This window comes from Larimichthys crocea, chromosome XIX (assembly GCF_000972845.2).
Source record: "Larimichthys crocea isolate SSNF chromosome XIX, L_crocea_2.0, whole genome shotgun sequence".
Lineage (NCBI taxonomy): Eukaryota > Metazoa > Chordata > Actinopteri > Sciaenidae > Larimichthys > Larimichthys crocea.
Window position 1 is genome coordinate 12737860 of NC_040029.1, and position 27011 is coordinate 12764870.

At 41.3% G+C, this 27011-nt stretch overlaps 1 protein-coding gene and 1 pseudogene across 15 annotated transcripts in view; both read right to left on the minus strand.

Moving 5' to 3' along the window:
- The window catches only part of LOC104929550 (unconventional myosin-IXa-like), a 135000-nt gene that overhangs the window by 10685 nt on the left and 97304 nt on the right, over window positions 1-27011 (minus strand). For 12 of the 15 annotated variants that reach the window (XM_027291535.1, XM_027291533.1, XM_027291527.1 and 9 more), the window contains 16 exons: window positions 19111-19232; window positions 16903-17044; window positions 14343-14538; window positions 12428-12547; window positions 9132-9207; window positions 8619-8762; window positions 8334-8373; window positions 8094-8216; window positions 7541-7621; window positions 7322-7432; window positions 6395-6517; window positions 6151-6300; window positions 4350-4651; window positions 2142-3332; window positions 1648-1732; window positions 636-839 (listed from right to left, as the gene is read on the minus strand). In XM_027291535.1, coding sequence (XP_027147336.1) covers window positions 636-839; window positions 1648-1732; window positions 2142-3332; window positions 4350-4651; window positions 6151-6300; window positions 6395-6517; window positions 7322-7432; window positions 7541-7621; window positions 8094-8216; window positions 8334-8373; window positions 8619-8762; window positions 9132-9207; window positions 12428-12547; window positions 14343-14538; window positions 16903-17044; window positions 19111-19232 — 3210 coding nt within the window. The remainder of the gene's footprint in view (window positions 1-635; window positions 840-1647; window positions 1733-2141; window positions 3333-4349; window positions 4652-6150; window positions 6301-6394; window positions 6518-7321; window positions 7433-7540; window positions 7622-8093; window positions 8217-8333; window positions 8374-8618; window positions 8763-9131; window positions 9208-12427; window positions 12548-14342; window positions 14539-16902; window positions 17045-19110; window positions 19233-27011) is intronic. The other 3 variants (XM_027291539.1, XM_027291538.1, XM_027291528.1) reach the window with 2 other exon arrangements.
- On the minus strand, window positions 9576-9717 carry LOC113748362 (uncharacterized; annotated as a pseudogene).

Here is a 27011-nt window from a genome sequence, read left to right on the forward strand (position 1 = left end):
TGTGTTATATACTGACAAATACCTTTTGTTCAGAACTGGTGCTGTTAATCAATTATTCAACTGACTTGATTAGAAAATGAATTACCAAAAGTTCTGACAGTTAACTAATCATTCAAAGTGTTTATCCATCTAAAATGGGAAACATGCATGTCTTGCTGTTGTCTGTTACTAAAAAACAATGAAAAGATCAATACATAATAAACTAATTCCCTGTCCTACATGACAACATGGCATGTATTTACTAAAGGAAAATATCAGATTAAACTCCAAAATGTTGATGTATCCATTGATGAAGAGATATATTCTTGTGAGATGAAAAGAGGAAAGAAGTCTAGAAGTGAGAGGGTAGATGACACAGCCTGGGCCGAGTTTCAAACCGACAGCCACCAGTGTGACGTGCAAGGCCATTCACTCCAGACAGGACCAGAAAACCAGACTGCAGCTCAGCAGTCAAACAGTCCGACAGTAGTGAACAGTGTGACGAAGGTGTGGTTAGCAGTGTTAAAAGGCTGCTCCCCTGCCGCTTGGCCAGGTCCACCTGAAAAGAGGGTGGTGGTGTGTGGGGCAGACTGAGTGGACAGGAAACAGTCGCTTGCTTAAGAGGTCACGGGACCTCTAGAGATCCGGTATTTTACCATCTCAGAATCACTGTGACAGTCAGCCTCGGGGTGGACGCATGAGGGAGACAGGGAGGGGGGCAGCGTGTGGGAGTGTGCGGGGATGTAGTATTCATCGTCGTCATCTGACTGGGTCGCCCCCTCAGAGTTACAGCGGGTGAGGAAGTCGGAGCGCGTCCTGGACATTCGCGCTTTCTTTTTGGGGCCAGGTCGACCCACCTGCTTCCAGGCAACCACAGGAACATCAGGTCAGCTGCTAACGTGTGTGTGTCTATGTGTGTTTGTGTGTGAACATGCACGAGACTGAAATTGATTATGTGTAACATTTGAGGCCTTCATTTTCAGAATAAGGCAGACGTGATATAATATTCATAACTATGTTTTAATGCATGTATTATCACCTGAAAAAAATAATCTTTTCATTTTTTTTAAATTTTATTTTAATTTTATATCTACAGTGGGAGCGTGTCCTCTTCCATGGCGGCCGCCATGTTGAAACACCCGGTTTCTACAGTAGCCCAGAACAGACAAACTAAATACTGACTCTAGACTCGGACTTTCAAGTGCTGTTTTCACTAAGATGGTGAAGGTGATGTCAGGAGATTGCAATGCAGCGATTACACCACTAGTTCCAACTAAATTCTACACACTGGACCTTGAATGTGTATAAGACTGAATCTAGAGAAGTAAAAGTAGCAAACATCTGTCCCTGATACATCTTTTATCAGGTAAATTCTTCCCAAAAAATTCCAAAAAGTAGCTACAGATACTCTAAAGTTAACAACACGTACAAATAAATCTGTGTATGCATGTGTGAATACATAATAAATACATATAATGCATTTCACAAAACTATTTTCTTGGCTAGCAGACAAGGCTGATGATAGGTCTGCACAGGACTGGGGACTAAATTCTGTTAAATAAGTTGTAAATTATACATTTCTGTCTGTCATCTGCACGCTTCTTTGTCCTGTATAAATCTGATCAATCTGCTGTATATTTATGCTGGTTTGATGTGTGTGTGTCCTACCTCTCTGTTTCTGGATCCAGCAGATTTGGAGTCATCCCTGTACATGGACAGAGACCTTTCCTGGTTCACCAAATCCTTATCTGACCTGCAACAAAAAAAAAAATCATCACATGATTTACAAAAGTTCCTAAATCTACTTTTATACTCAACTGTTGCTTCTGCAGAAATATATTATCACTACTGGTGTCATTGATAGCTTTCATGGTTATTTGTAGGAGGGAAGGTTTGTCGTAAAATACCAAACCATGGTCACCAGCTGTAAACAAGTCTACTTTAACTAGGATAAGTTCCTTCAATAGGATGTATAATGATCTTTTTCTGAATTTTCTGAGCAAAGATCTTGAGTCATTGTAATGGAGGTTGTTGTACAGTAATGGTACAAGTTTAGAATGTCAGAATTTGTACTTTAGCTAGAGAAAGGATTCATTAAACATCCACAAAGTAGGTTATAAAACGACCTACCCTCATATCCTTAAGTAAAATGGGTCACTTACTTGGAGAAGGGCAGCTTGCGTCTAGGTGGGGAGAACACAGTGTTGGAGGGTTTCTCCACCATGTTCACAATCACAGTCTGGCCTGAGCTCTTCTTCTGAGCTTTCGGAGGTTTGGTGTCCAGGACCGGGCTGGGAGCCTCCTGTGTAGGCCGGATCACTTTCCTCTCCTGCTGACTTGGGAGAACATTGGGCAGAATGCTGTCCTTTGGCTCAAGGATGATCTGGATGTCCACCTCTGAGGAGCAAATCCCTGGTAATTCTGGACTTGATCCATTGGCGGATGACAATGGGTCCACTCTGAATACATCTGTCTTGGCTTGGATAGCAATCCCATGAGGCTGTTCCATGTCTGATGTTACTTCCAAACCTGCAACAGGGATCATTTGGGATTTAGATGCTGCTGCTTCTGTTTCAGAAGCTCTTTCTAATGTTTGGGCTGCCAGCAGCTCTCCCTCGTCCACAGGGCTCTCCTTCTGCATACTGATCAGCACCACTACAGGTCTTCGAGATGTGGACTCCCTTCTCCCTTTACTGGGGCTTTCAAATTTTGGTACATGAACTGGACTTTGGTCAGAAGCAATATAAAATGTTGCTCGTGGACTTTCCACCTTATTGGGCAGCTCTATCACAGGCTTTTCATTATAGTTGGAATCTCTCAGCCCGTCAGGTAGCTTAATATCCAGTGCTTGGGGAGGTTCTTGAAGTGCAGTCGATTGAGAACCAAAACCTCCAGAGCCATCAGTCTCCATATCTTCCACACTGAGCAGTTCAAAACTTCCATGACTGACTGGAGATCCCCGTGGAGAATGCCTGTGATGGTCTTCCAGCTGACGGGTGCTGCCGTCTAGGATCGAGTCTTCTTGCAGAGGACCTCCCACACTGGTGGTTCGGACCTTAAGAAGCTCTAAGCTAAACTGAGCCTGCTCCAGCTCTCTCATTCGTCTGCTCTCTCGCTTTGAGCGGTTCTTATGACTCGTCTCATCTATGTTCCTGCTTCGCTCCGAGTCCTCTTCTTTTTCTGTCTCTCCCACGTCTAACAGAACCGGTTTAGAGTCTTCAGAAAGTTCTCCAGAGATATCCTGGATGTAAGCTTCCTGTTCTGATAAGGGGAGGTCCACCATGGGTCCTGCATCCATCTCTGCTGGTGGACTCTGTTGTGTGAGTCTTTCACGCTCCTTCACATCACTGAACCTATAGACATTATCAGTGAATAAAACAAAAGAAAACAGAATATTACACACCAACGATTTTACATTAAGTATTCTAAACACATTTTCACTTAGACCTGCAACAACTGATTTTTTGGGCCACTTGGTGGCAGAAACAACTGTGAACACAATACTGACATTTTTTCAAGTTGATAGGATATACTGTAATCGTAAGCAAACAGTTACAGAGTTACAGAGTGACATAGCATTTATTTTGAAAGTTCAATATTCTTTTTTAAAGCTCTGTTTTGGGACCAACTCCTGAGGGAAATATCTGTTTCTTGAGCAGCTAACTTTGTCTGTCGACTCTGCTGTTAGATGTAGATGAGCAGGTTGGAGACCGTCTCTTTTATAGATTTTACACTGAAAGAGTTGCCTGCTGTGGCTAAAAACAAGGCTGAGAGCAGTGATACTGAACCAATGCAGTAAAGTTGGAAGGAAAACCAAAACATGAGCTGAAAGAAGCTAAAACACTTAACAGAGCAGAGGGTAACTGGAGAGTAATTTATAAGTGACCCCTTTCAAATACAAGTAGTCATGTGATCCATTGTTATTATAAATATATTGATTATAGCTGCTTTATTAAAAAAATAACCCTCTTCTTGAAAAGATTGCAACAAAAGTTTGCTGCTGCAAGAAGTTGCTGATCATTTTACAGAAATAAAGAGCTTCCTGCAGAAAGCAAAGCTCAGAAATAGAAAGTAAAACACCCTTTAAGTAAGAAAAAACTCATACAGTTAAATTATAATGTTCACACAGGAATGTTTTGACAATCAAAATTACACTGACTTTTTTTATTACTGTTTTTAAATGTTGTAAATGTTTGATACCTGATGTCACTAAAGAACTGACAGAGATTTCACTGTCCTATCATCCACCAGGTGTGCATTAGATAACACCAAGTTTAATCTGATTATTAAAGCTGATGCAGATAAATGAAATTTCATTTTAAAACATCGACTCAAATGTACGACACAAACACACACACTCATGCTCTCACCTGAGTCGAGCCAGGTATCCCCTGCCCATCGCCTGCAGCTGTGTCACACTCCTGTATGTCCGACAGTAGCGGTTCCTCTCCCTGAATCCTCTCCAGGCTGTCTGAATCGTCACAGCTGCCAAAGATCTACGACGACAGAAGTTTCTCCAGTTCTTCTGGATAACAACGGCAGACTCCCGCCACTGCAAGAACCTCCTGCGTTCTCTGTAGCCCCTCCAGGCCGCCTGCAAACACACCACCGCCTCCTCCTCAACACCCGAGTTGATGGAAGCCTCTTTGAGGAGGCAGCGTCGCCACCATTGCTGCAGAAACACAGAAGAGAGAAAAAAGTGCTTCATTGAAAAGAGCTGGAATTACAGGTTCCAGCGTGTTTACTGATTTTACTGAGTTTGATGTACCTGAAGACTTTGGGCTAAAAATCTTGATATTTGTGAAACAGAAAAGCTTTTATTTCCCCTTCTGACCTCTAAAAATACTCCACCTTCCTGCTGGGTTGCAATGAAACATACTTTTCAAATTTGTGGAATTTAATATTTGTGTTATTCATGGCGCACTACAGTATGACAGACTTATCTGGCACCTGTACCTGGCAGACACCACCGGAATTTTTGGACAAATTCAAACAGGCTGAAAACACTTTGCATTTCATTTCATTACATTTTCGTCAAAACAGATTAAATGCAGGACAGAATTCTTGTCATGTGAAAACAGAAACTTTCATTTCTGACCAACTTTGCTATTTAAAAGCAAGGTTCAGATTTTTTTCACACATTTTTAGCCTAAAAATAACAAATATTAGACCTCATAGAACGAAGCTCAAAAAGCAGTTTACAGTGTATGTTAATTTTGCTATTTGCTATTCTTCTAATAAATGTTATCTGTGGATCATTGGCTCCTGCTCAGTGTTTCACTGTTTCTGGACTGACTCAGTGTTTTCTTTCAGCCTGACAAAGATTTGGACAGCTCCCCTCTGAGGGCTATTCCAGAAAAAACATACCGCCTGAATGCAGTGTTTTCTCCCTCCATCAATCCTTTCGCTGTTTGCTTTCTTTCATTCTCTCACTCACTCCCTCTGTCCTTCTTTCTTTCCTTTCAACAGTATCAGTTTGTAGTCGAACAACGTATCTTTTATTTTCCTTCTCAAAACTCACTGAGTTTAGTTGTGAAAGATGTTATTAATCATTTAGTCAATCAACACATTCAGTCACAGTGGTCCTTAGAGACTAAAGAGTGTTTCGCTGTCCTCTCTGGTTTGAGAGTTTCAGGCCTATTTCGTCTCTGACGGTTTGTGTGATGTGTGATTAAGTGCGTTCAGACGTGCACGTGTAACCAACCACACCCAAAAGTGATGTCACAGAGTCCTGGGGTACACGTGTACATCACTGCAGCAAGGTGAGAGGTTAAATAACTGCAGGTCAGCAGGAAGATTTTAAAAGGTGTTAAGTTACTGCTTAATATGTTTTTTAAAGGTTGTTCTGCTGCTCTGATACGTTTCAAATGGGATATATCTTGAAATATATTTAAAGCCAATCCCTCAAGAAGACGAATATATGTTGTAAGGGCTTAAATGTGTATCAGTGAGTCAGAGAGTAAATGCACCCCCATTACTGTTTAAACAGTCTCAGGCTAAGTAGCCTTAATGGACTATGGAAACTCCACCTGAAAAGTTCAGAGGGAAGAACTGATTCATGATGCACAACTACACAACTATAATTTAATAGTTAATTAGAATATGATTTTTTTTATCTGCATGGATGTGGACACAGAGTTGGAGAATTGCTGACCACTTCTAACATCTCACCTGGATGACACTGGCAGACTGCCTCATGTTAACAAAGTGCTTCCTCTCCAGGACGGCCCTGAAGCGCTGCTGCAGTGTGACGATTCGCCGCAGGACTTCCTGATGGAGGAGGGTCTGAAGACGCTGACGCTCCGCCTCCCGCAGGAACACCTGCGTCGCACAGGGACATTTAAATGAAGCTCTGCAGTAAAACAAGATGGCACACCTAATGTAAAAGAGATGAACTGATTTCCAGAATCTGTACCATTGTGTTGCCCACTTGATAGCCGGCAGGTGGCAGGTGGATCCGTCTGAAAAACTCCCTGATGCCTGACTTGGTCGGGCTCGTGCCTCGAGGCAGCAGCACATGAAAGTGACGCACAAAGTCCTGCAACAGGTGAGTGTGTATGTGTGGTCATTAAAGCAGTGTAACATGATAAGATACAATCAGAAACAGGCTAAAATAACTGTATTCCTAGTAGATTCATTACAGTGAATCTCAACATGTGGCCATGTTTGTGCAGCAATAAAAAGTAAGATTAGTATCAGAATCAACTTTATCTGCCAAGTATGTTCTGGCAAACAAAGATTTTGACTCATGTTTTCAATGGCTTACAGTGTACTCACACACAATGCCAAGAAGGGAAAGGAGTCAGTTAAACACACAGCTGCAAACAGCACAACAAAGATAAACAATCAGAAATATCAATGCATGCCATGCAACCAGATAAAATGACCACATAAACATATTAACAGCCATTTTGTCATCACGCTAATCTCACGAAAAAGGTCTCCAAAACAAACCGTAAAGCAGGTGGGACCGAACAAAGGAATAGGTGACAAATGAGCTGCGATATGATTAGACTAAATCCTCAGCAAGCTACTCTGAGCTGGAGATGCTGTTTGACTGCAGTGACAACACATCTGCTTCTTCGCAGGGACAGAAGGACTCTTTCCTTCTCTAAATATATCATTTTGTTTTTTAACACATTCGGTCATCAGAAGGTCTATCATGATTACAGAGTCCCATGCTGCATATCTGCTGTAGATGCACTGCCACTGCTAAATTGCTGCACCATACTAAAGCCACAGATGAAGGATTGATCTACAATGACGCGCAGCATCAACTAGTCCCTCTGTATCATGATATCGACTACTGATCTGCTGTGAGATGTTAGTCAGAGAGGATTACCTGGAAGGTGTACTTGATGCTGTATCCTGATTGTCGGATCCGGACGGTTTCCAGCATTCCTGTGTATCTGAGCTGTCTGAGCACCAGGCTGTCATTGAAACGCAACGGCAACTGATGGAGAGAGAGAGAGAGAGAGAGAGAGAGGGTAAATAACATGAAACAGAAATCAGCTGCAGGCATGATGAGAAGCTGTATTTAAGCTTCTGCAGCAGTAGTTACCTTCTCAGCATTGGAGCGAATACACTTGACAAAGTACGGCTCTGACTGATCAAGAGTCTCCATCAGCTTGTTGAGGGACGCCTGCACACACAAACACAAAGCACTGACATCACATCCTGTTCTATCTTGTTTTGCACGTTGTTTGTTTTTTTGTTTATTGTGTAGGTTATAAGATACTCCTGTCTGTTCGTTGTGTTTTTCCCTTTCTACTCTAATTTCTGTAGTGTATATTACACTTTTCTGCTGCTGTAATAAGTGAATTTCCCCTTTGTGGGATGAATAAAGTATAATCTAATCTAATCTAATCTAATCTAATCTAATCTAATCTAATCTATCCAAAGAAAAACGTTCTGCTACAGCACAATCTAAAGTAAAGTAACATAATAATAGCTCATATTGTGATTTATGTCTTTATTCAGGCCACAGTATGCATTATATTTATAAGCAGTGCAGAAAAGTGTGTATGTTATCATCAGTACAAGCTGCTGCTGCTGAGTCACTAATGTTGTTGTACTTCACGTGTTTTCCAGCAGAGGGTGACGGCAGCACTCACCTGGAACTGTGCACTGATGCTGGGCGGTTTCTTCTTCTTGTGAAGGTGAAGCAGAGACTTGGTGATGCGGTCGTGGAGCGTCACGCTGCTCAGGTAGCGCAGAGACTTCACGTCCAACAAGTGCTGCAAAGAACCAGACCCAGATCATACGTGAACCTTTGTCTGTCATCTGACACCGAGACCTCTCACTGATAACTGTCTCTGATGACGTCGTCATGTTGGGTCGTGTTTGTGTCTTACCTTAGGAAGGGTTGGCTTGATTTTGCAGTTTTTGTTTCTCCTACAGGTGAGAGATATTTTATAGTAAATGACTGTAACATGTATGTCCATTCATTAAGAGGGACTCAAAACAGATGACACTAACTTTTATTACCTATATGCTTCTTCCTCTGAATATCCTGGCTACTACACTACCCACAATGCAATTGGATAACAGTTAAGCCTACAAAAACAGCATTTCTAATTTCTACTAGCTAAAAACTAAAAGAGTAAATGGAACATCAACATATTATATATCAGACTCACAGTAGGATGCCCTGAGCTCTCTCCAGGAGCTTGCTGCTCGTTGAGTTGAGGAAGATCCCATCTTCTTCCAGGGCGGGACTTCCTGTTGAGGACAGACGACCAGACCTGGAACTGCGACCATTACAGCCAACACCATAGCCATCCCTACAGAGGCCGGGGTGGAGGGGGGGAGAGAGAGATGGAGGGAGGGGGAGAAAGACAGAGATGTGAGGGACTTTCAGTAGATTCTGCAGTACTAGCAGAAGATTGTAATTTGCAGAGACACAGAGTCATTTGAGACAATAGGAGTATCATAAATGTTGTTTATTTAGCTGATCTGTCACTGCCTCTGAATAGATTTTCTCAGGACCCTACCACACACAGAAAAGACAGAAAAACAAAGATCTCCATGTGCATGAATCAGACTGAGGTTTCTTTTATTTTTCCTCTTATCTCAATCCAGGCTTCCCCCCCAGAGGCAAATTTATGAATAAAACTGAATTGATATTTTTTTTTGTATTGTGTCACACTCACCAGCTGGCCTTCTCATTCAGGGCATTGGTGCCTTGAAGATCTGAGAGAGGTGTGCGAGGATTCTTCCTTGTGATACCTGGAGAGGAGAGGAGAGGAGAGGAGAGGAGAGGAACAGACACATGAGATTTATCTACATCTGTCTCTCTGATTGACCTCCACCTACTTCACCTTTATCATCTCATTGCTGTTACCATGGATATACTGCATGTTGTACAAAGATTTCACATGTTTTGAATAGAATAGGTGCTTTATTGAAATACAACCACACACACAAAGGGCTCATAGACATGCAAATGGTGGAGTGATGGGCAGCCTCGCAGAGTGACACCCTGAGATGCCTTGCTCGTGGGCATCTCGGTTTTGGTCCATACTGGGCTCGAAATGTCAGCCCTCTGGTTCCCAAGCCAAGTCCCTACAGACTGAGCTACTGCCGCCCCAAAAACTTCAGGGCAGTCCCCCACTACCAGAGATTATGCAGTCGATTCCCACATTTGGGGAATTCGCAGGGGTCAGCACAGCCAGAGTGCAATGCCTGAGCCTCGCCCTGGGTGAACCACCTTCTTGATCATGACCCTGCCGGTAATATCCCAACTCTTTAAATCCTTTAAATCTCTCTGGCTGCCTTGTTTCCTCTCCTTCTTTCATCCACTACTAAAGGTTCATCCGGCTCTTGTTTTAGACTTATGAAAAAGTCAGTCGCAAGGGCGTGTGCGCTTTTGGCAGATGAACACGTTTCCAGTTAATTAAAGGAATAATTCTACATTTTTAGAAAGGCAATTACTTGTTTTCTTGAGTTAGATGAGAATATTGATATCACTCTCCTGTCGGTACAGTAAACATGAAGTTACGGCCTGTTAGCTTAGCACAAACAGTTGAAACGGGGAAGTGACAGAGGCTGACAAAACCTGCTGACCAGCGCCTCTAAAGCTCACTAATTAACATGTTACATTTGATTAATTGGTACAGAAATCAAAGTGTAACAACAACAATTAGCCATTTTACGGGGGGTCATGTGCCAGATTACATGTGGACTGTGACCAGTAACTCTCTGGAGGCTCTGCTGGTTGCCTGGCAACTGGAGTGATATCAATCTTCCCATTTGACTCTCAGCACAAGATCAAATAATTAGCACCATGATGTTCAACTATTCCTTTAAGACAAGCAAATGTTTTCGTTGAAGCTTGAAAGAAAGAATGCGTGGTTAGTTAAAAACGATGCAGCAGAGATTGAAATGTTTAGTCACAGTTCCATTAATTCCCATGGAGACTTTTTATTAGAAAATTACAAGCCTGCTAAATGTCCACATCTTTCAAAGACCACACCATGTTTGTAACACAGGATTTCCTTTTATAGGCTCCAAACCCAGAGCGAGATAACCCCTGACATTCATTTTTTCAGACTTGACATTTCCTCCGAAGCCGCACAAAGACACCTTACAACTGTTTTTACAGGCCGAGTGCTAACCATGGCTAGCATGCTGATGTTCATGTGTAACGTGTTTCCCTTTAGTGGAGGAAACTCTTTGGGGAATTTACTTGGAAATTTTCCTTGGAAATTAATTTCAGCTGTTAAATCCCACTGGAACAAAGTGCTGCTTTATAACATGATGCCATGTGACACGCCTGAAGGCACACAAAGACAGATTCATAGAAATGAGTACGTAAACAACAGAGACCAAATGTGTGATGAAGGACGACCCGAAAATCTGAGGGCGTCACTAAACCCTGCTGCTTCTCATACTGTAGGACTGATTCATTTGCCTCTTCACTCAGGCGTGGGAACATGTTCAGTTAAGAGCTGCTGCTGTTAGGTGAGTCAACCTGACCAGAGCTCAAAATGATCCAGATACCAGATTTCCAATATCTTATTTATAGCAGTAATAAAACCAGCTCAGTGAGGCTGAAAATCATGAGAGACCCATTACTCTTTCCATAAAGCCTGGAATTGATCCCTTTGATTGGGCTGAGCTTAGTGAAGGGATGATGGGCGCACTTCTCACTCAGCTCACCTCAGTTCAAACAGACCTTTATCGACAGGAATCCATGCCATTATAAAGCCCATTAACATGAGCACCTTTCAAATACTGCATCACTCCAAAATATCATTAATGTACCCCCCAAAAAATTTCTAAGCCGGATTAGTCGACCTTGGGGAAAAGGAACCACTTCCAGACAAACCAAACAAACATTCAGCCAGAGGTGAATGAGAATAAATTGTCATAGTTTTGGCTAAAAAAACCTGAATCAGACTCAAACTCATGCACAGAGTGGAAAACTCCCCAACACATTTAAAGGAGAAAGATACAAAAAAACAAAACAAAAAAAAACGTCTTTTGGATTGAAACTAATCTAAAAACAAATACACCGACTGATGGGAGCATTTTGAATACAACATAAATAATACAAGCCATTTCTCCTGCGTACAGGGGTCCTTTTTTTTTTTTTTAGGTCACTGCCAGAACAAAACAAAAAAAACCCGTCCATAATGCAAATATCTGTCAAAATCAGTTTGTAACCAAGCAGCAACCTCCATGGCCTGGAAATGAAGCCAATGCAGAAGTCCCCAAAACTGCAGTTCTTTAAACGTCCACTTGAGGCTGGCTACAGAATGAGTCAGTCTCCATAAGTCCCCATGTTCAAATGTCCAACTTCACAGCAGAAATAAACATGTTTACAGCCTGGTACAAAAAACAGTTTGGGTCTCTATAGCTATTTTCCCCGTTCATGACAACTGTACTGAGGGTGAGGTTTTACACACCTGTCCAAATTATGTTAAGACTTAAAGTTATGGAGAACAGCCATGTGGCCATTCTGACTGACAGGTAGGTGCTGTTGTTGGCTCATTAGAGCACCCAGACGTCATTCAGTCTGCTGATGATCCATCTTTTTTTAGATTTGCCGGGAGACTGGGTTAACGGAAGAGGTCGGACTGCCAACATGACGGCTCTTCAGAAACCTCAATGTCACATATACATTTTTATTTTTTGTTTTACTATATCTTTACTATATTAACTAACTAATATCTGTGACTGAACTGGCCTAGCAGAAGCACTATTTCCTCTTCTCTCCTCTGTTTTCACGTTGGAATAACAGCACTTATTCTGAGGTGCTCTCACCTCAAGAGCACCCTGTTTATGAAGACATTGTCCTCATGCGGCAGGAAACAGAGGAATGTCGTGATACGCGAGCACAAAAATCCAAACAAAAATCCCCCTTTTTTACAAAAAAAAAAAAAAAAAAAATCAGACCACTCTATCTTAACTCTAACTCCATCTTGAGGTATTTCAAGTTACTTACTGTATTTCTCATCTTTGCATCTTTGGAGGATCTCGAGGCTCCTCTGGTGAACAGGGTGATGGAGGAAACTGAAACTGTCCACAGTTTTGACAACAGCACAGGGAACTGCTGCATCATTCCCTGAAACAGAGCAAGGAGGGCAAAAGGAAGAGAAAATGAGACATAACGTTTGATAAAGCAGCTCCATTTTATATCACACAGGAAATTTTATTTTATATTTTATGTTCAAGAAAAATGTATAAAAACAAGAAAAGAAAAATGATGAGTGCTCAAACAGAGGACATGAAAGGAAAAGTAAGGTAAGGTGAATTAAACAGGAGAAAAAAATCGGCAAAGAGGTTCAAGAACAAAAGAAAAGGACCCGAATTAGAGAAGGAATACTTCATGTGTGAGGAACAAACCCCTCTGAGATAAGTTGGTGGTGACATTTTCAAACTCTCTGCACTTTAACATTCCTCCAGTTTGTGAAAATAAACACTGAAGGAGATCAAAACTCTCGTATTCCTCCTCCTCCTCTTCCCCGTCATCATCAACAAGCAGAAGCACGACTTCGAGTTAAAACTCTTCACCTCCCCAAACACACCACGTTGATCTTGGGCCAATTAAAACAAGGCTGTGGACATCACAGCATGAGAGCAGCTTTCTTTGCAGTTATGAATGATAGTTTAGGATAACCATGAGTGTTTGTAAGTTTAGAAGTTAAAATAATCTATTAGCATAAACAGTCATGCATGAGAAAACATTATTGTTGCCTGCTTCAGCCTTGGGAGAGTTTTTCCTTTTTCTGACAACATGCAGGAGGAAAAATAAGCTGTGTGTATTTTGGGTTCAAACTGAGTGTATGGATTAATGAGTTTCATTATTATTTTGATTAATTGACTGTTTAGTCTATAAAATGTCAAACACAAGTGAAAAATGATCATTGCAAATCCCTCAAATAGCTTGTTTTGTGTGAGCAACAGTCCAAAACCCAAAGATGATATGAAACAGAGAAAGAAATCAAATCCTCACATCTGATAATCAGTATGAATTTAAAGCCCTTGAAAACATATTTCTCTGTAACATAAAATAGTCAACAATCATTAAAAAAAGACATAATTTTAGCGAAGACCACGGAAAAAAAAGAAGTCTCACATATATGTGGATAATTGACCCTACCGAGGCCCTGCACATTTAGGTATATATGTAGCAACAGACAGTGTTAAACTGACTGTACTTATATAGTGCCTTTCTAGTCTTCCGACTGCTCATGAGTTTTAGGACCTAACCATTCATACACCGATGCTGAACTCACCTGTTCAAATGATATTAAGGCTTAAAGTAATGCAGAATTAACACAGAGGTCACTTTGATTGACAGGTAGGTGCCATTAGCGATGGCTTGTTTGGCTCATCCCGCCTCAGCTCCACCAATTACCCATGTTGTTTCCGATTTTTAGATTAGCCTCAAGGCATAAAAGGCAGGACCACCAACATGGCGGCTGCCAGCACACTTTTATCTTTTTTTTTTTTTTTTTTCAATAGATAGTATTTTTGGGGCTTTTTTAACTTTATTCACCTTCTCCTTTAGTTAGTCATGCAGCTGAAGGCAGGCAGGAAAGGAGAGACAGCAGTGACCCTGTTTGTGGAAGCTAATGGGGATCCAGATAAAGAACAGGAATAATAAGCACTGACACGTAGTAAAGAGCTGGAGGCTGCAGTGAGGACGCAGCCTTGGCACACGGGGCACATGCTGTACCAGTTATCTTGTAGCTGACCATCTTTAACATTGCATTGTCTTTTCAACATAGACGAGCTCGCACATAGAGTATCTAAGGAAAGTAGAAAGTTACTTGGAGGGCTCAGTTTATGTGGGATCCTACGACTCACAGTAAGAAGGTGAGTGAGAATAAGGATTACACTAAACATTTCCTCACCAGTTTTCTTGTGAGTGTGTCTACGTCCGGCCTCCCTGAAAGCCACCAGGGCTCTGAAGTAGGCTCGCAGCACAGCCCAGCGGAAGGTTGCCACAGGGTCGATTCCCATCAGGCCGCAGATGAAGGCGTTCTTGCTGCTTTTGAGCAAGGCCACAATGTCAGGACGCATGTGGTCGGTGTTCTTCTCCCTGAAGTCCTGAATGAAGGAAAGACACACATGCATCCAGTGGAGTGTTAGTTACTCCTCATTTGCATTAATAATTATACACAATCATGAAATTGTTTTTTAACCATAGAGCACAACATACAGAAGTAGAAATATTGCCTTATTTTGGGTGATGTTGTTAACAGTGGAAATGTGATATTGTTATTGTTATTATTAGTGAACCTTAAAGTAGCTGGTAGATTTTGGACAGAGCAAGGCTAGAGGCTTTATGCTAAGCTAGGCTAACCGCCTGCTGGCTCCAGCTTCATATTGAACATACATAAATGAATTCTCATCAGCAAAAAAATGAATAAGTCTGTTCCCCAAAATGTACTTTTAAATGTACATCTAAAATCATCAGCTTCTGAAGTGAGTGATCATTATTGAAGCAAAAACATGAATCAAACTGGAAATGCATAATTCATGTTTGTTGTCATAATTTTCCATCCACCTTTGACTTCTTTACATTAAATATGAGGTGCACACACACAGTTAACCACCATCTTTTCTTCTGCACCATCTGTCTGTAAGCAATTAAAGATCTCAACTGAAGCTGTGCTATGATAACAGAGCCATGAACTATAAACCCGTCAACACACTCTCCCTTCATATGATACGAGTCAGCTGTGTGTTCACTCTCAAGCAAACGTCAGACACATTTCACGACTCTGGCTCTCTCTACACAATTCACACCAAACAACTCTTTGGCTCTCAGTAGATATGGGATACCTTTCCACATCCACGATAACCAACTGTTACAGATTTATATTATACAGTCAAACAACAATAAGCTCGCCCCATTCCAGCACATGTGCTTCTTATCAAAACGCAGCTGGGAAGCGAACAGAGAATTTGATTTAGCTGAAAAAATAGGTCGACGGAACAACAAGTAGGTCTGCTGCGGATTTGCAGTTTCATAAAAGGTTTAAGTGAAGTGAGAAGAAGCTTCCTTCATCTGTTCACATCTTTGATTTTAGACTTTAAACACGCAGACAGAAGAGTTGTGTTTAATTCACATTTGAGCAATTTAACTGACACTAATGCGGATCCAGTCCGGATTTACAAGACACACCACAACAGCTTCACTTCTGTTAAAGGGGCCGTATTTTCCCCCACTGTTTGACAATTAAAGCTTTGCTTTGATTAGTCTGTGACCTCTCGAACATACTGACATCTACAAGTTTCTTCTCAAAATTGCAGATGCTAGATAGTTGTGAAAGATTTTTTTCTCTATTGGTTTGCCCAAAGAGAGATGATATTAGACCACAGTGGATAGTATTTGGACATCCTGAGCCTACCTGACTGAGAACACATGCATTATATTCCAGATTGTGCTTTGCTTCGTTTTGCCGCATTTCTAAATGAGCAAAAAACATAAATCATGTCACTTTCTTGAAAAGAATTTGGCTGCCTTGATTTGGTTATTCAAATGTTGTAATAGCATTTTTCTCATGAGTAAAACTGAGTAAACACTGATGAGACTGATGGCTCAAAATCTGCTTGGTGTAAACCGAGAGGCAATTCAACATGCAAGTTCCAAAAACTGCAGTTCCTTAAACGTCCACTTGAGGCTGGCTCCAGAAGTGAGTCAGTCTCCATGAGTCCCCATGTTCAAAAGTCCAACTTCACAGCAGAAATAAACATGTTTACAGCCTGGTACAAAAAACAGTTTTGGTCTCTATAGCTAATTTCCCTGTTCATGACAACTGTACTGAGGGTGAATTTATATACAACTCACCTGTTCACATTATATTAAGGCTTAAAGTTGTGCATAGATCAAGATCCACCTCTTTTACTCTCTTTGGCTCTTTGGAGGCCAGAGCCAGTGGCCAGTTAATGAAGAAATATTAATAACAATTATTAGATAAAATGTCTTATGTCTGTGATGGTGCCTGATAGCAACTTTGCATATAGCAGTTGTTTGGTGAATTAAGCACAGTTGTTTAGGATCATAAAGGAAAATTCATCCATCCACTTTTCATTAAATTGCCTGTTTCCATCGTCTTTGTAAAGAGACAACTCCTCGCGCAGGTCAGAAATGTCACTGCTATCACTGCATGTGTCCCTTCTGTGCATTGCACAGATCACCGAGAGGCTAATATGCAACTTCCCTTTTACATTGACCAATTGATACAAACAAATTAATGTGAATTAGAAAACAGTCACTGTGAGTGTGAATGGTTGTTTGTCTCTATGTGCCCTGTGATGAACTGGAAAGTTGTCCGGGGTGTACCAGGCCACCCCCCAATCCTATCAGGCCTTAAGTGGAGCATCACTGCTATGCAAAAACTAACCACCTTATGGGTGATGGTACATATGGTACATACACTGACACACCATGAGCATGCATCTCACCTTGACACCGTACTTGACTTTCCCTGCGTAGTGTCTGATGATGAAGGCAGGCTCCATGACAGCGGGGAACTCGATGTAGCTGTTTCCTTCATGCTGACGCTTGAACTTGTCCAGCAAGGTCTGATTGGAAGCCTGGGGGAAACTAGAGGAAACATCAATGATTTCATCAGGCGCAGGTTCAAAACACCAATGTATGGGGACAAATATGAAGTCTCAAATCACATTTCTGACCTCAGACATGATGCACAACATTTCTAGAAAATGTAAATGTAAACGTTTCTCTCTGGGAAACTTGCCTTTGGCACTTATTTGTGTCTCAAGCAGCATTTAATACATTTACAGTGAAAGGAAGGAACTAAATGCAATTGTACACAGCCAACAATTACTTCTAATGAGGACTTTTTTTCATAATATAAGGTAGCTGATGATTACTCCCTGCATATCTGAGAATTCAAGGAAACCAAGTCCTTTCCCATGATCCTCATGGATTAAAACTCTGTCACACATAATGCTATGGCTCAAGTTTGAAGTTACATGCACATTCATCTTTGGCATTTTCACCTTTGCACCATGGACATTTTTCTCATTCACTGCGAAACCTCAGGCAGCACATACCTAAAGGGATGTTTCGCATCATCTAAACCCTCTGAAACACACTGCAGAGGTCTTAAAGCTTAATGCTGTTACTTTAGAGATGAACCCCCACACTCACCCCGATCCTGCACCGCAGTAACCTAATCCACTTCTCCTAGAGGCCCCGAAGCCCCGCCAGCTCCACTAACTGTGAATGATGGGATCTCTAAGCGTCTTCATTTCTTTCTGTGTAATCATTTAGCATGAAGTCCCTTCCTGTGGCACCATAAACCTCAAGAGAGACCCTGTCCCCCCTCATTTTTTCTTTAGAGATCCCACTTTGACCCCAATTCTCCTAAAGTGGCCCACCTCTTAACACACACACACACACACACACACACACACACACACACACACACACACACACACACATACAATATATACAAACATATACACACACCATTTGGTCCATTCCAGGTGTTATTAGATCCAGATGAACCAGTAACACTAAGTGGCAAGTAAGATGACAGCTAACATAGATAAATATGGCCGTGTGTGTACCGCCTGATGTGTTTTTATGTGAGGGGGGCCTGGAGAGCATTGCATTTGATTTATAGGGGAAAAAGATGCTGACCTGCAGGAGGAGAGCATTTCACAATACAGAGGGCAAAGAAGAAAAAAATCAAACGTGATTCAGAGATGCTGCCGCAGGAGAAAGCATGTCTCCGTGCTTTAGTAACGTCCCAGTGTTGGTATCAATCAAGCTAATGAGCAAAAGGCCTGCACGGGGAGCAGTTTGTCTTGAGTCACCAGTTCCGTGAAAGACGGGTTTGTACAGGGTGATCAAAAGGTCATCTCAACAAAGCATGCTACAATGAAATATGTTTTGCTTTCCACAACATTCTGACAGGAGAAGAATGTAAATTATGAATTTGTCATATAAGTCAACCCCTGACTGTATAAAACGTGCCTAAACTATCCACAGGTGTCCAGGAAGTGTATCTTAAGTTATTCTTCAATGAAATCATATAGAGAACTTCATAAACAAGGTTTAAAACACCAATAATGAATTATATTCATATTTTTTACAATATTATTCCTCATTTTTGGTGCTACTTGTTTACATATCATTTGACATTGTGGAAATTTTGCTCCGATACTTAAGCTTGATCAAGTTACATGGAAACTATCCCATTAGTGAAGATTTCCATTCAACCACATCGGTATCCATTGTAGGCCCACCAGTGATCTAATATATTATAGTTCTCAGGGTGTCTTGACGTGTTTGATAGTTAAGGTACCCCCTCTAAAGTATTAAGACAGTGGCACTAAATCACACATCAAAGTGATGATGTTTTCATCTAGTAATTACATTGATAACAAGATGAGATGCATCTGGGTTTGTCTGATTCAGCTCAGCAGGTGATGGATTGAATCAATCATATCATACCTTTGCTTTCCAGTAATTAAAGTAGGGTATTGCATTAATTAAATAAGATGGCCAGTCAGTCACAATTACTCTAAAATCTTTAGTTTCATTTATAGAATTCTAACCAAAAATACTTAATCATAATCATTTTAAACTTTAATCATTTGGCTTCTAAAACATCAACTATAGTTCGGCGGGTGACGTACTTGCACTCCTCGTCCAGCAGGTGGAACAGTGCCGTGGGTTTCTTGCTGATGAGGTTGATGCAGCCGCTGTTGTCGATGTAGTCGATGTTGTGCCAGGTGATGCCCTCTGCCCTGTACTCCTCCTGCAGGGGGAAACAGGGGAGGGAAGACATGAGGTTCAAATGACTTCTGTCAAAGGTGTTACAGAGAAAAGGCATTGTGTTGACATTGTTGACTCTAGTCTTGATGTTCACATGCAGGTTTGGTGCCCTCCTTGATGCATTTTCATGACAGCTTCAGTGGAAAGGACTTTTTCTTCACTTTTTTCAGCGCTAGGAGATTAATTCCTTAAAGAGGCACCATGAATATAATCACAAGAAGTAAAGTGTGGCTTAAATTTATTCTACTTGTGCAAACTCTGTGTGGTATAAAACCAAAAAGTCCAAGCACAGTCCAGCACTAAAAACCTGAATCTCCACTATGAAAACACCTGGCTGCTTGTTGGTTGCCAGTAAAACCATAGTCAGTTGTGCCCCCAAGGGCCAATGCCGGCTGAGGTATATGATCTGTGTCTCTTTAATACCCCTAAGGGAGGAACCAATAACAACAGTTACAATCCCTCTGCCAGCCCGGATCAAGTGGAAGGGGAGGTTCCCGTCTCCCTGGAAGACTACTGTTCAGGTGAATTTGAGCTATAAACAGTTCCTGCTCCAGGAGTCTCAGAGGTCACGGTGTGTCTTACTGTTGGGCTGCTGGAAAAGAGCATGCACACTCAGCAAACCTTTCTTGTATAACATTAAAACTTAAGGGTCAGCACCAGCAAGGCAGCGAGCCTAGCTGAGCAAAAACAGAAGAAAAGGAGGGTGTTTGTATCAGATCAATAGCATAAATGATGAAAGAGCTTATGGCAGCCCCAAGACACTGCAATATACGTTACACCACCCAATACCCAGAAAAGAACATAGCCTACTGCTAATTCTGCAGTGAAGCCTTGCAGTATGTGAAACAGTGGGGCCATTACAACAACACGATTTATCCTTCTTGGAAGCATAAGTGTGCTCAGAAAATTTAATAACAATGTGCCTATTAGATTATGTCAGATCAGATGTGTGCAACAAATTGCTCCTCCAAGAACCATGCATGTGCTCAGTGCATTTCATGCTGTTTTACACCAATGGTGCAGCTGGAGAAAATGTCAAAGGGGTGGAGAGGCGGGGGCCACAAAAAACAAAGTCTCATCCTGTGGGTACCATGAATATGCCCATCAACTTCAGGAAAATCAACATAGATGTTCAGATTCCCATTTCTTACAATGGGCAAAGATTTATTTGAGTGTAACTTGCGACCTGATGTTGGTGTCCCAAGTCAAGCAAACTTTACACACCACTTCTGAAACAGAAGTTACAAAGAGCTGAAGGAAGGAGACAGAAAGACAGACAGAATGGCAGAGACAGAAGAGACAATATAGTACAAAAACAAGGATATAAAGTGCAAACCACAAAACTCAAGAAAAAGCCAAAGAAAACAAGTCTGTTTTAAGATTGTAAAAACTTTGATGAGAGATTAACAAAATTCAAGAAACAACAACAGCAAAAGAGAAACCAGAAATATCCACATCGGCCAGAACACGTCAACACATTGTACTGTGGACCAAAGTGTTGGACGAACAGATGGACAGTGTAAGGTGAACGTGACGCCAAAGCTTGCAAGGCAAGCTGGTCTTGCAAGTTTGCAAAATCACACAAGAATCCATCTTCAAGGGCTTCAAGCTTTACGTTTGTGTCAGAGCACAGTAATTATGGACCAATCAGTGTATTGCAACGAGCTACAGGAAGCTGTACATATGTCCAGAGCTTATTACTATATAAAGAGGTAAGTGTAGGCACTGCTAGCATCTTAATGGAAGATGTTTTCTCCAACCAGCTGTAGTTTGACTACATTACATGGTCCATTGATCTGATTGGTTGAAATTTGTCTATCATAAATGGTGATGATTCACTTCCTATATGGTTCTGTGTAACAAACCACCTGTTGCAGTCAGGTCGTTGAACACCCAATTCTGACACCTTTCTGACATCAGAGTACGTGGTGACTGAATCTGAATCATCTTTGTAGTCACACCAATGACACACAGCGATCGGCCAGGTATACAGAGGTGAAACATTAAGAAAGGGTCTGTTACAAATGAGCTCACATCAAGCATCCTGGCATGTACGGTCAGAAAACAACCAGCATGGTCACAGAGAATGTGCATAATAATCTGGAGAGCAAAATAAACCGCAGGAAACATGTGGTTGTATCCATCTGCATTCTGGTACCCTGTTGTATGTATCTATGAAAGTATGCATGCATTTTTGAACCAACATTATGGTAACAAAAAAAAAAAGTTAAATATTTTGACAACTGATTACTAAGAGGCAGTCAAGTCCTGCAGATATGGAGGATGCATGCGACACATCTGCCCTCACCTCCTTTTTTAGCCTGCTGAATCACTGACGAGGCATTCTGAACATGTGGTGTGTTTGCAGGCGTGTTTTTGTTTGTTTTCTCATCAAACCGAGCACCTTACCAACGACTCAGTTCATCTGGCTAACTTTGTTGTGTCTGTGAGAGTTTGTGAACACGTGTTGACTCAGAGAGACAATTGGATGCAGACACACACACACAGATAGAGAGATAAACACACACGCTCATCAGCCATTTTGCTACATACACATATTTACGTAAACAGCCGCACCCGCTGTGGCTCAGTATGTGAAGCACGCAAAGAAGGTGGTTCAGCTACGGTCCACTAAACAAAGAGTGGTCGAGTCACTGCTAGCAGAGTTTCATCATGAAGTGCCAGACGTGCCAGGTCCAGCTCATAAGAAACAGCTGCTTAACGAGTCTTCATATTTTCATGATGATCTCTGCTCGCACCAGCTGCTACTGGGTGAACTAGAGATGACACAATGGCAACAATGGACAATGTCTTCAAGAAAAAAAGTTCCAGCTTCTCAAATGTGAAACTGCAACTATAAAACATCATTTCATTATTTTCTGACATTTCCTTAAGAAAATGATTATTGAGAATGTAATTGATAATGAAAATATTCATTAATTTCTGTCCTGATCGAAACATATTTTCTTTATCACTTCAGCCTCTCTAAACTCTGTGCTATTGGTCCCCCGATTCAGTGGTGTGGCGTTCAGAGCGTTGCTGGTTTATTCTAGTCCAATTAAATCAGTAACATAGACCTGGTCAAATAGAAAAAGCAGCAGTTCTCTGGACCCTGAGGACTGACGAGCAGAGATTACAGAGAATGGAGACATTCAATCAAAATGTTGCTGCAGATAGGAGAAGTCAGATGAAGATGACCAACTGACCAAGTGCCACTAAAACCAGAAGATTTGAACAAAAAAAAAATCATAGTTTCTGTTCAGTTTCTTTTCAAACATGGATGAGTCCTTGTGACACAGGTCAACGGTTGTCATGCTTTTCTGCTGCACATTTCTGTCCAGACTTTGAGAGCCAGAGGAATATTTCTACATATACTACATATGTGCATTCCCTAGTGGGGAAAAGTAACTGTACTTAAAGGGCCAGCGTGTCAGATTTAGTGGCATCTGGCTGTGTAGTTCCTCGTTGTCTCACTCTCTCACGAAGGAGAAACTACAGTGACTGCAAGACGCTTGAAAGGCTCTGTCCTAAACTAGCGTTTGTTCCTTCTGTGCTGCTGTCTGTTCAACATTCAACCAAGCTCTGTGGCGGTGAAGTGAAGCCAATGCTGAAGTGTCAAAAATTGCAGTTCCTCAAACATTCACATGATGCTGGCTACAGAACAAATAGACCTCCATAAGTCCCCATGTTAAAATGTCAAACTTCACAGCAGAAATAAACATGTGAACAGCCACCTGGTAAAAAAAACTGTTTTGGTCTCTATAGCTAATCTCCCCGTGTGGGTGCTGTTACAGGTGGCTTGTTTGAGCATCCAGGAATAATTCAGGCCACCTCAGGTCCGCTGATGATCCACGCCTTTGCTGATTTTTAGATAAGCTGGGAGGTGGTGGAAGCAGGACCAACATGGTGGTGGCCAGAGCCACCACACTAAGCCTCAAGGTGGCTCTTTAGAAACCTGTTGGTGACATGACTGATACTGACATAACCTCCAGAACATTCATTGTAAAACTTTGATTACTTTGAAGATTCAGAATATTTATTCAAAATATGATCAATAAGTGAATCATGCTGTATGATTACAGGTTAAATTATGCAGCAGTACGAAAAATTATTCCAAATTAAACATTTCATCTGAAACTCCCTGCTGTGCTGAGGAAAGCAGAGAGTTCTATTGTGGCTGATGTGGTTGGTCAGGATTTCTGAACATCCCTCCATCTACTAGTCAACAGTGACACGTCCTCTGCTCCGAAACGCAGCACAGCTTTCAAACAAACTGTGTTTACAGCAGCACTGTGCTACAAAGGTGAGTATGTTTGTGTGGGTTGCTCCATAGCTCTCTCCTGCCATCTCTCTATTTCTTTCTTCACTCGCTCTGCTCCTCCTCTCTTGTTATGACAGCAGAGTGTATTTACAGAGAGGAGGAGCAGTGGTGTTATCATGGGAGCTGCAGCAACTTCCAGTGCTTTTACACGCTGGCTGTGTTGTCATTAAACATGCTCTACACTACAGGAGGGTTTCGCTTGTTGTGGTCCAGCTAGAAAGAGCTAAACTTGACCAGCATGACTCACTAAAATGACGTCAAGGAACAAGCTGGATCTATGAATAATTAACTTTATCAGTATGACCATTAATGTGATAAAAGTACATTTAGTTCAAATATGGCCACTCTCTTTAAGGTGGGACGAACAGGAGCATGTCCTAGTTACCATGGCAACGTTGACTCAGTGTTGAAATTCCATCCAAATCATCATTTTGGTTTAGGTTGAATAAATAAGTGATAAAGGCAACATTGATGCCAACAATGTTGATCTGCTATCTGGGGATTGGTTTAATTAATGTTCAATGTTGGTTCACTGATAAAACAGCAATTGATTTTAAGTTGAACTATCATTGATTTCATGTCTGTCTTGATCTATTTTTCATCATTGAAATTAAAACATTATTTCAGGATGCAAACCTGATGACAAATCTTTGTTATATTTCAATGTTGAGCAACGTTGATTCAATGACAGTTTCATTGATACTTCAACATTAATTCGATGTTGATTCAGTGTTGGTCTACTACTGTATCTGGGGTACTTCTGTTGGAAAGAGTCTCATCGTCTGTGAAATAAAGGTAAACCCACATGTTTTTCATTTCTTTCCTGAGTCAGGACATCTCACGGGTTAAACATGATAGCGTGTTTGCCTAAGGCGGCGGCTGTCATGTGTTTTCTTACTTTGATATATACCGTCCTACCACACAAGAAAAGAAATCAAGCACCAATTGGCATGTTGAGTGTAAACACTAGAGACACACACACACACACACACACACCCTCCTCCAGCTCACTCAGGGTTGTAGTTGGTGTGGTCCTATTAGCTTTGGCTGCTGTTCCAAAGGTAAACATACACTGCTGATAAGACCAACTGATTGTTTGAGGAGGGAGGAAGAAGAAGAAAATCCCTCCTGACGGAAAGTCAAAAATCACCTATAGTACGAAGAGAAAAAAGTGGTTTATGCTCGTTCTCACATTCCAAGTGAAACTCTAAACTGAATACATCTTACCACCCTAGACAGACACCTTAAGCTGCATGTCAGGACTGCAGTGGATACAAAGACCATGCAGAGAAACTCATGCTCTTCTCCAACTCATTTCTTATCTTTATAGATAGAAGTCAAAAGGAAAGTATTCGGCTCCTTTCAGTGACACATTCAGATAAATATTTTCTACAGCAAATCGTCTGCTTACTGCTAATGTTTGCACAGAGGATTTCTGTCATTTCAATTCTGCTTCAGCTAACCAAAAAAGAAGCTATTACCATTAGCATCCTTTGTGAAGGCCATCCCCATTGAGCGATTCAAAAGCATGGTCCTCATTTAAAGCAACATTATGTAACGTTTCTATCATAAAATGACAGATATTAATCATGTTGATGACACGCTGACTTGTAATCAGATGAATGGTGTCTCTGTCATTCTGTTCTGACAATATGTAACTTTGGGCTCCGGGTACGATCACCCATGAGAAGCACGTAACACTTTACAGCACTAAGTCACACACCACCAACTATTTCTCTGATTTTGGTGAAACTGGATCATATTTTATGGAGAAAAAGTTTTCTGTTTTTCTCTCTGATGTCCTCTGGCTGCTCCGCCTCAACTCTCTGTGATTTACAGAGTTTTCTGATGGACAGTGAAGTAAACTGCTGCCAACTGTAGCTGCTGTTAGCTAATGTTAGAACTAATTTTACCACAGTGTTATTACACTCTAAACCTGGGGCTTTAAAACACAGAAATTTCTATATGTTTTCTAATAAAATTGAAATAATTTTACAACAAATAGTACAAACTTCAGCATCATAGTTAACGTTTAGTTTGCTGAGTTTATATAAGCCAGGAAAGTCTCTGTATCAGGCAGACAAGGTGTGGAGTGCTTTCTCTCCTCATGACGTCAAACTGAGGCTAGAGGAGGCCTGTGGCGTGAACTGCAGGACTTTATTCAAACAAACACAAATCAGTAAAGATCTATCAAACCTCGATTAGGAAGCTATACCAACCTGCCTCAGAGGGGGCCCCCAGAGCTCAGCACCACCTCATCTGTTGTCCTGTCAAATAAACTCAAGAGAGGCACAGAGCCAAAGGTTTGGAGGACCCCAGTGATTAAAGGATAATAAACGTGAACTCTGCTGAAACAATATTGGGCACCGTCCTGTGAGGGAGAGTGTCTCAGCAGCACTTTGACACTTATTAGTTGAACATAATACAGGAACAAACCTCAGAGTGAAAGGTTCAGTCAAAACAGAGACAACCATCGAGGAGCACCTGCTGTCTCACAAAGACTGACAGCACAAAAATGAAACAATCAAAGTACAGCTTCTGTTCAAAACACTTATATATACTATTATCTAACATTTATTTTTCAGTTCATGAAGAAAAAGAACATGTTTATGTATAATTTTATTCTATACATATACACATACGTATAATATCTGTTAATTAATGTAATTGTAATTGATTATTTTCTATGTATATCATGAAGAAAACTAAGAGCCAAAGCCACGCTAACAACACGGTGTGGCTGTACTTGGACATGGTCATGCATAGATAATTCATGCCTCACCAAGTTTGAAGTGGATCTGCAGTTGTATGGGATAGGATATATGTTTTTACAGCCTGGTACAAAAAACAGTTTTGGTCTCTATAGCTAATTTCCCCGTTCATGACAACTGTATTGAGGGTGAATTATTATACAACTCACCTGTTCATATTATATTAAGGTTTAAGCAGAATTAACAGCGTGGCGCTTTGATTGACAGGTGAGTGCTATAAGAGATGACTTGTTTGAGAAACTCAGACATCATTCAGCTCACCTTAGGTCTGCCTAATGATCCACATCTTTGCAGATTTTTAGATTAGCCAAGATGACTGTGACGACATGACGGTGGCCACATATTTTGACCTTCAGAATGGCACTTCAGAAACCTGTGGGTGACTTCACACATACGCTATACTCTCTTTAATCTGTCATCGTTAGGCACCAAAACGACTTGGTTAGGATAGCTTGCCAAGTTAACGCTGAGTTTTTAGTTTCACGCAGGACAAAACAGCAGTATTCTGATTAAAAGCCATAAAGGCAAACATCTCCCACGAGGGCACAAAGGTCATGAGAGTTTTGCAAATCTACAATTACCATCTAGACACGACCCTTGGACATGTAGACATTGAAATGCTAATGTCTGCGCACTAATGTTCTCACAACATTACAAACATGCTGATGTT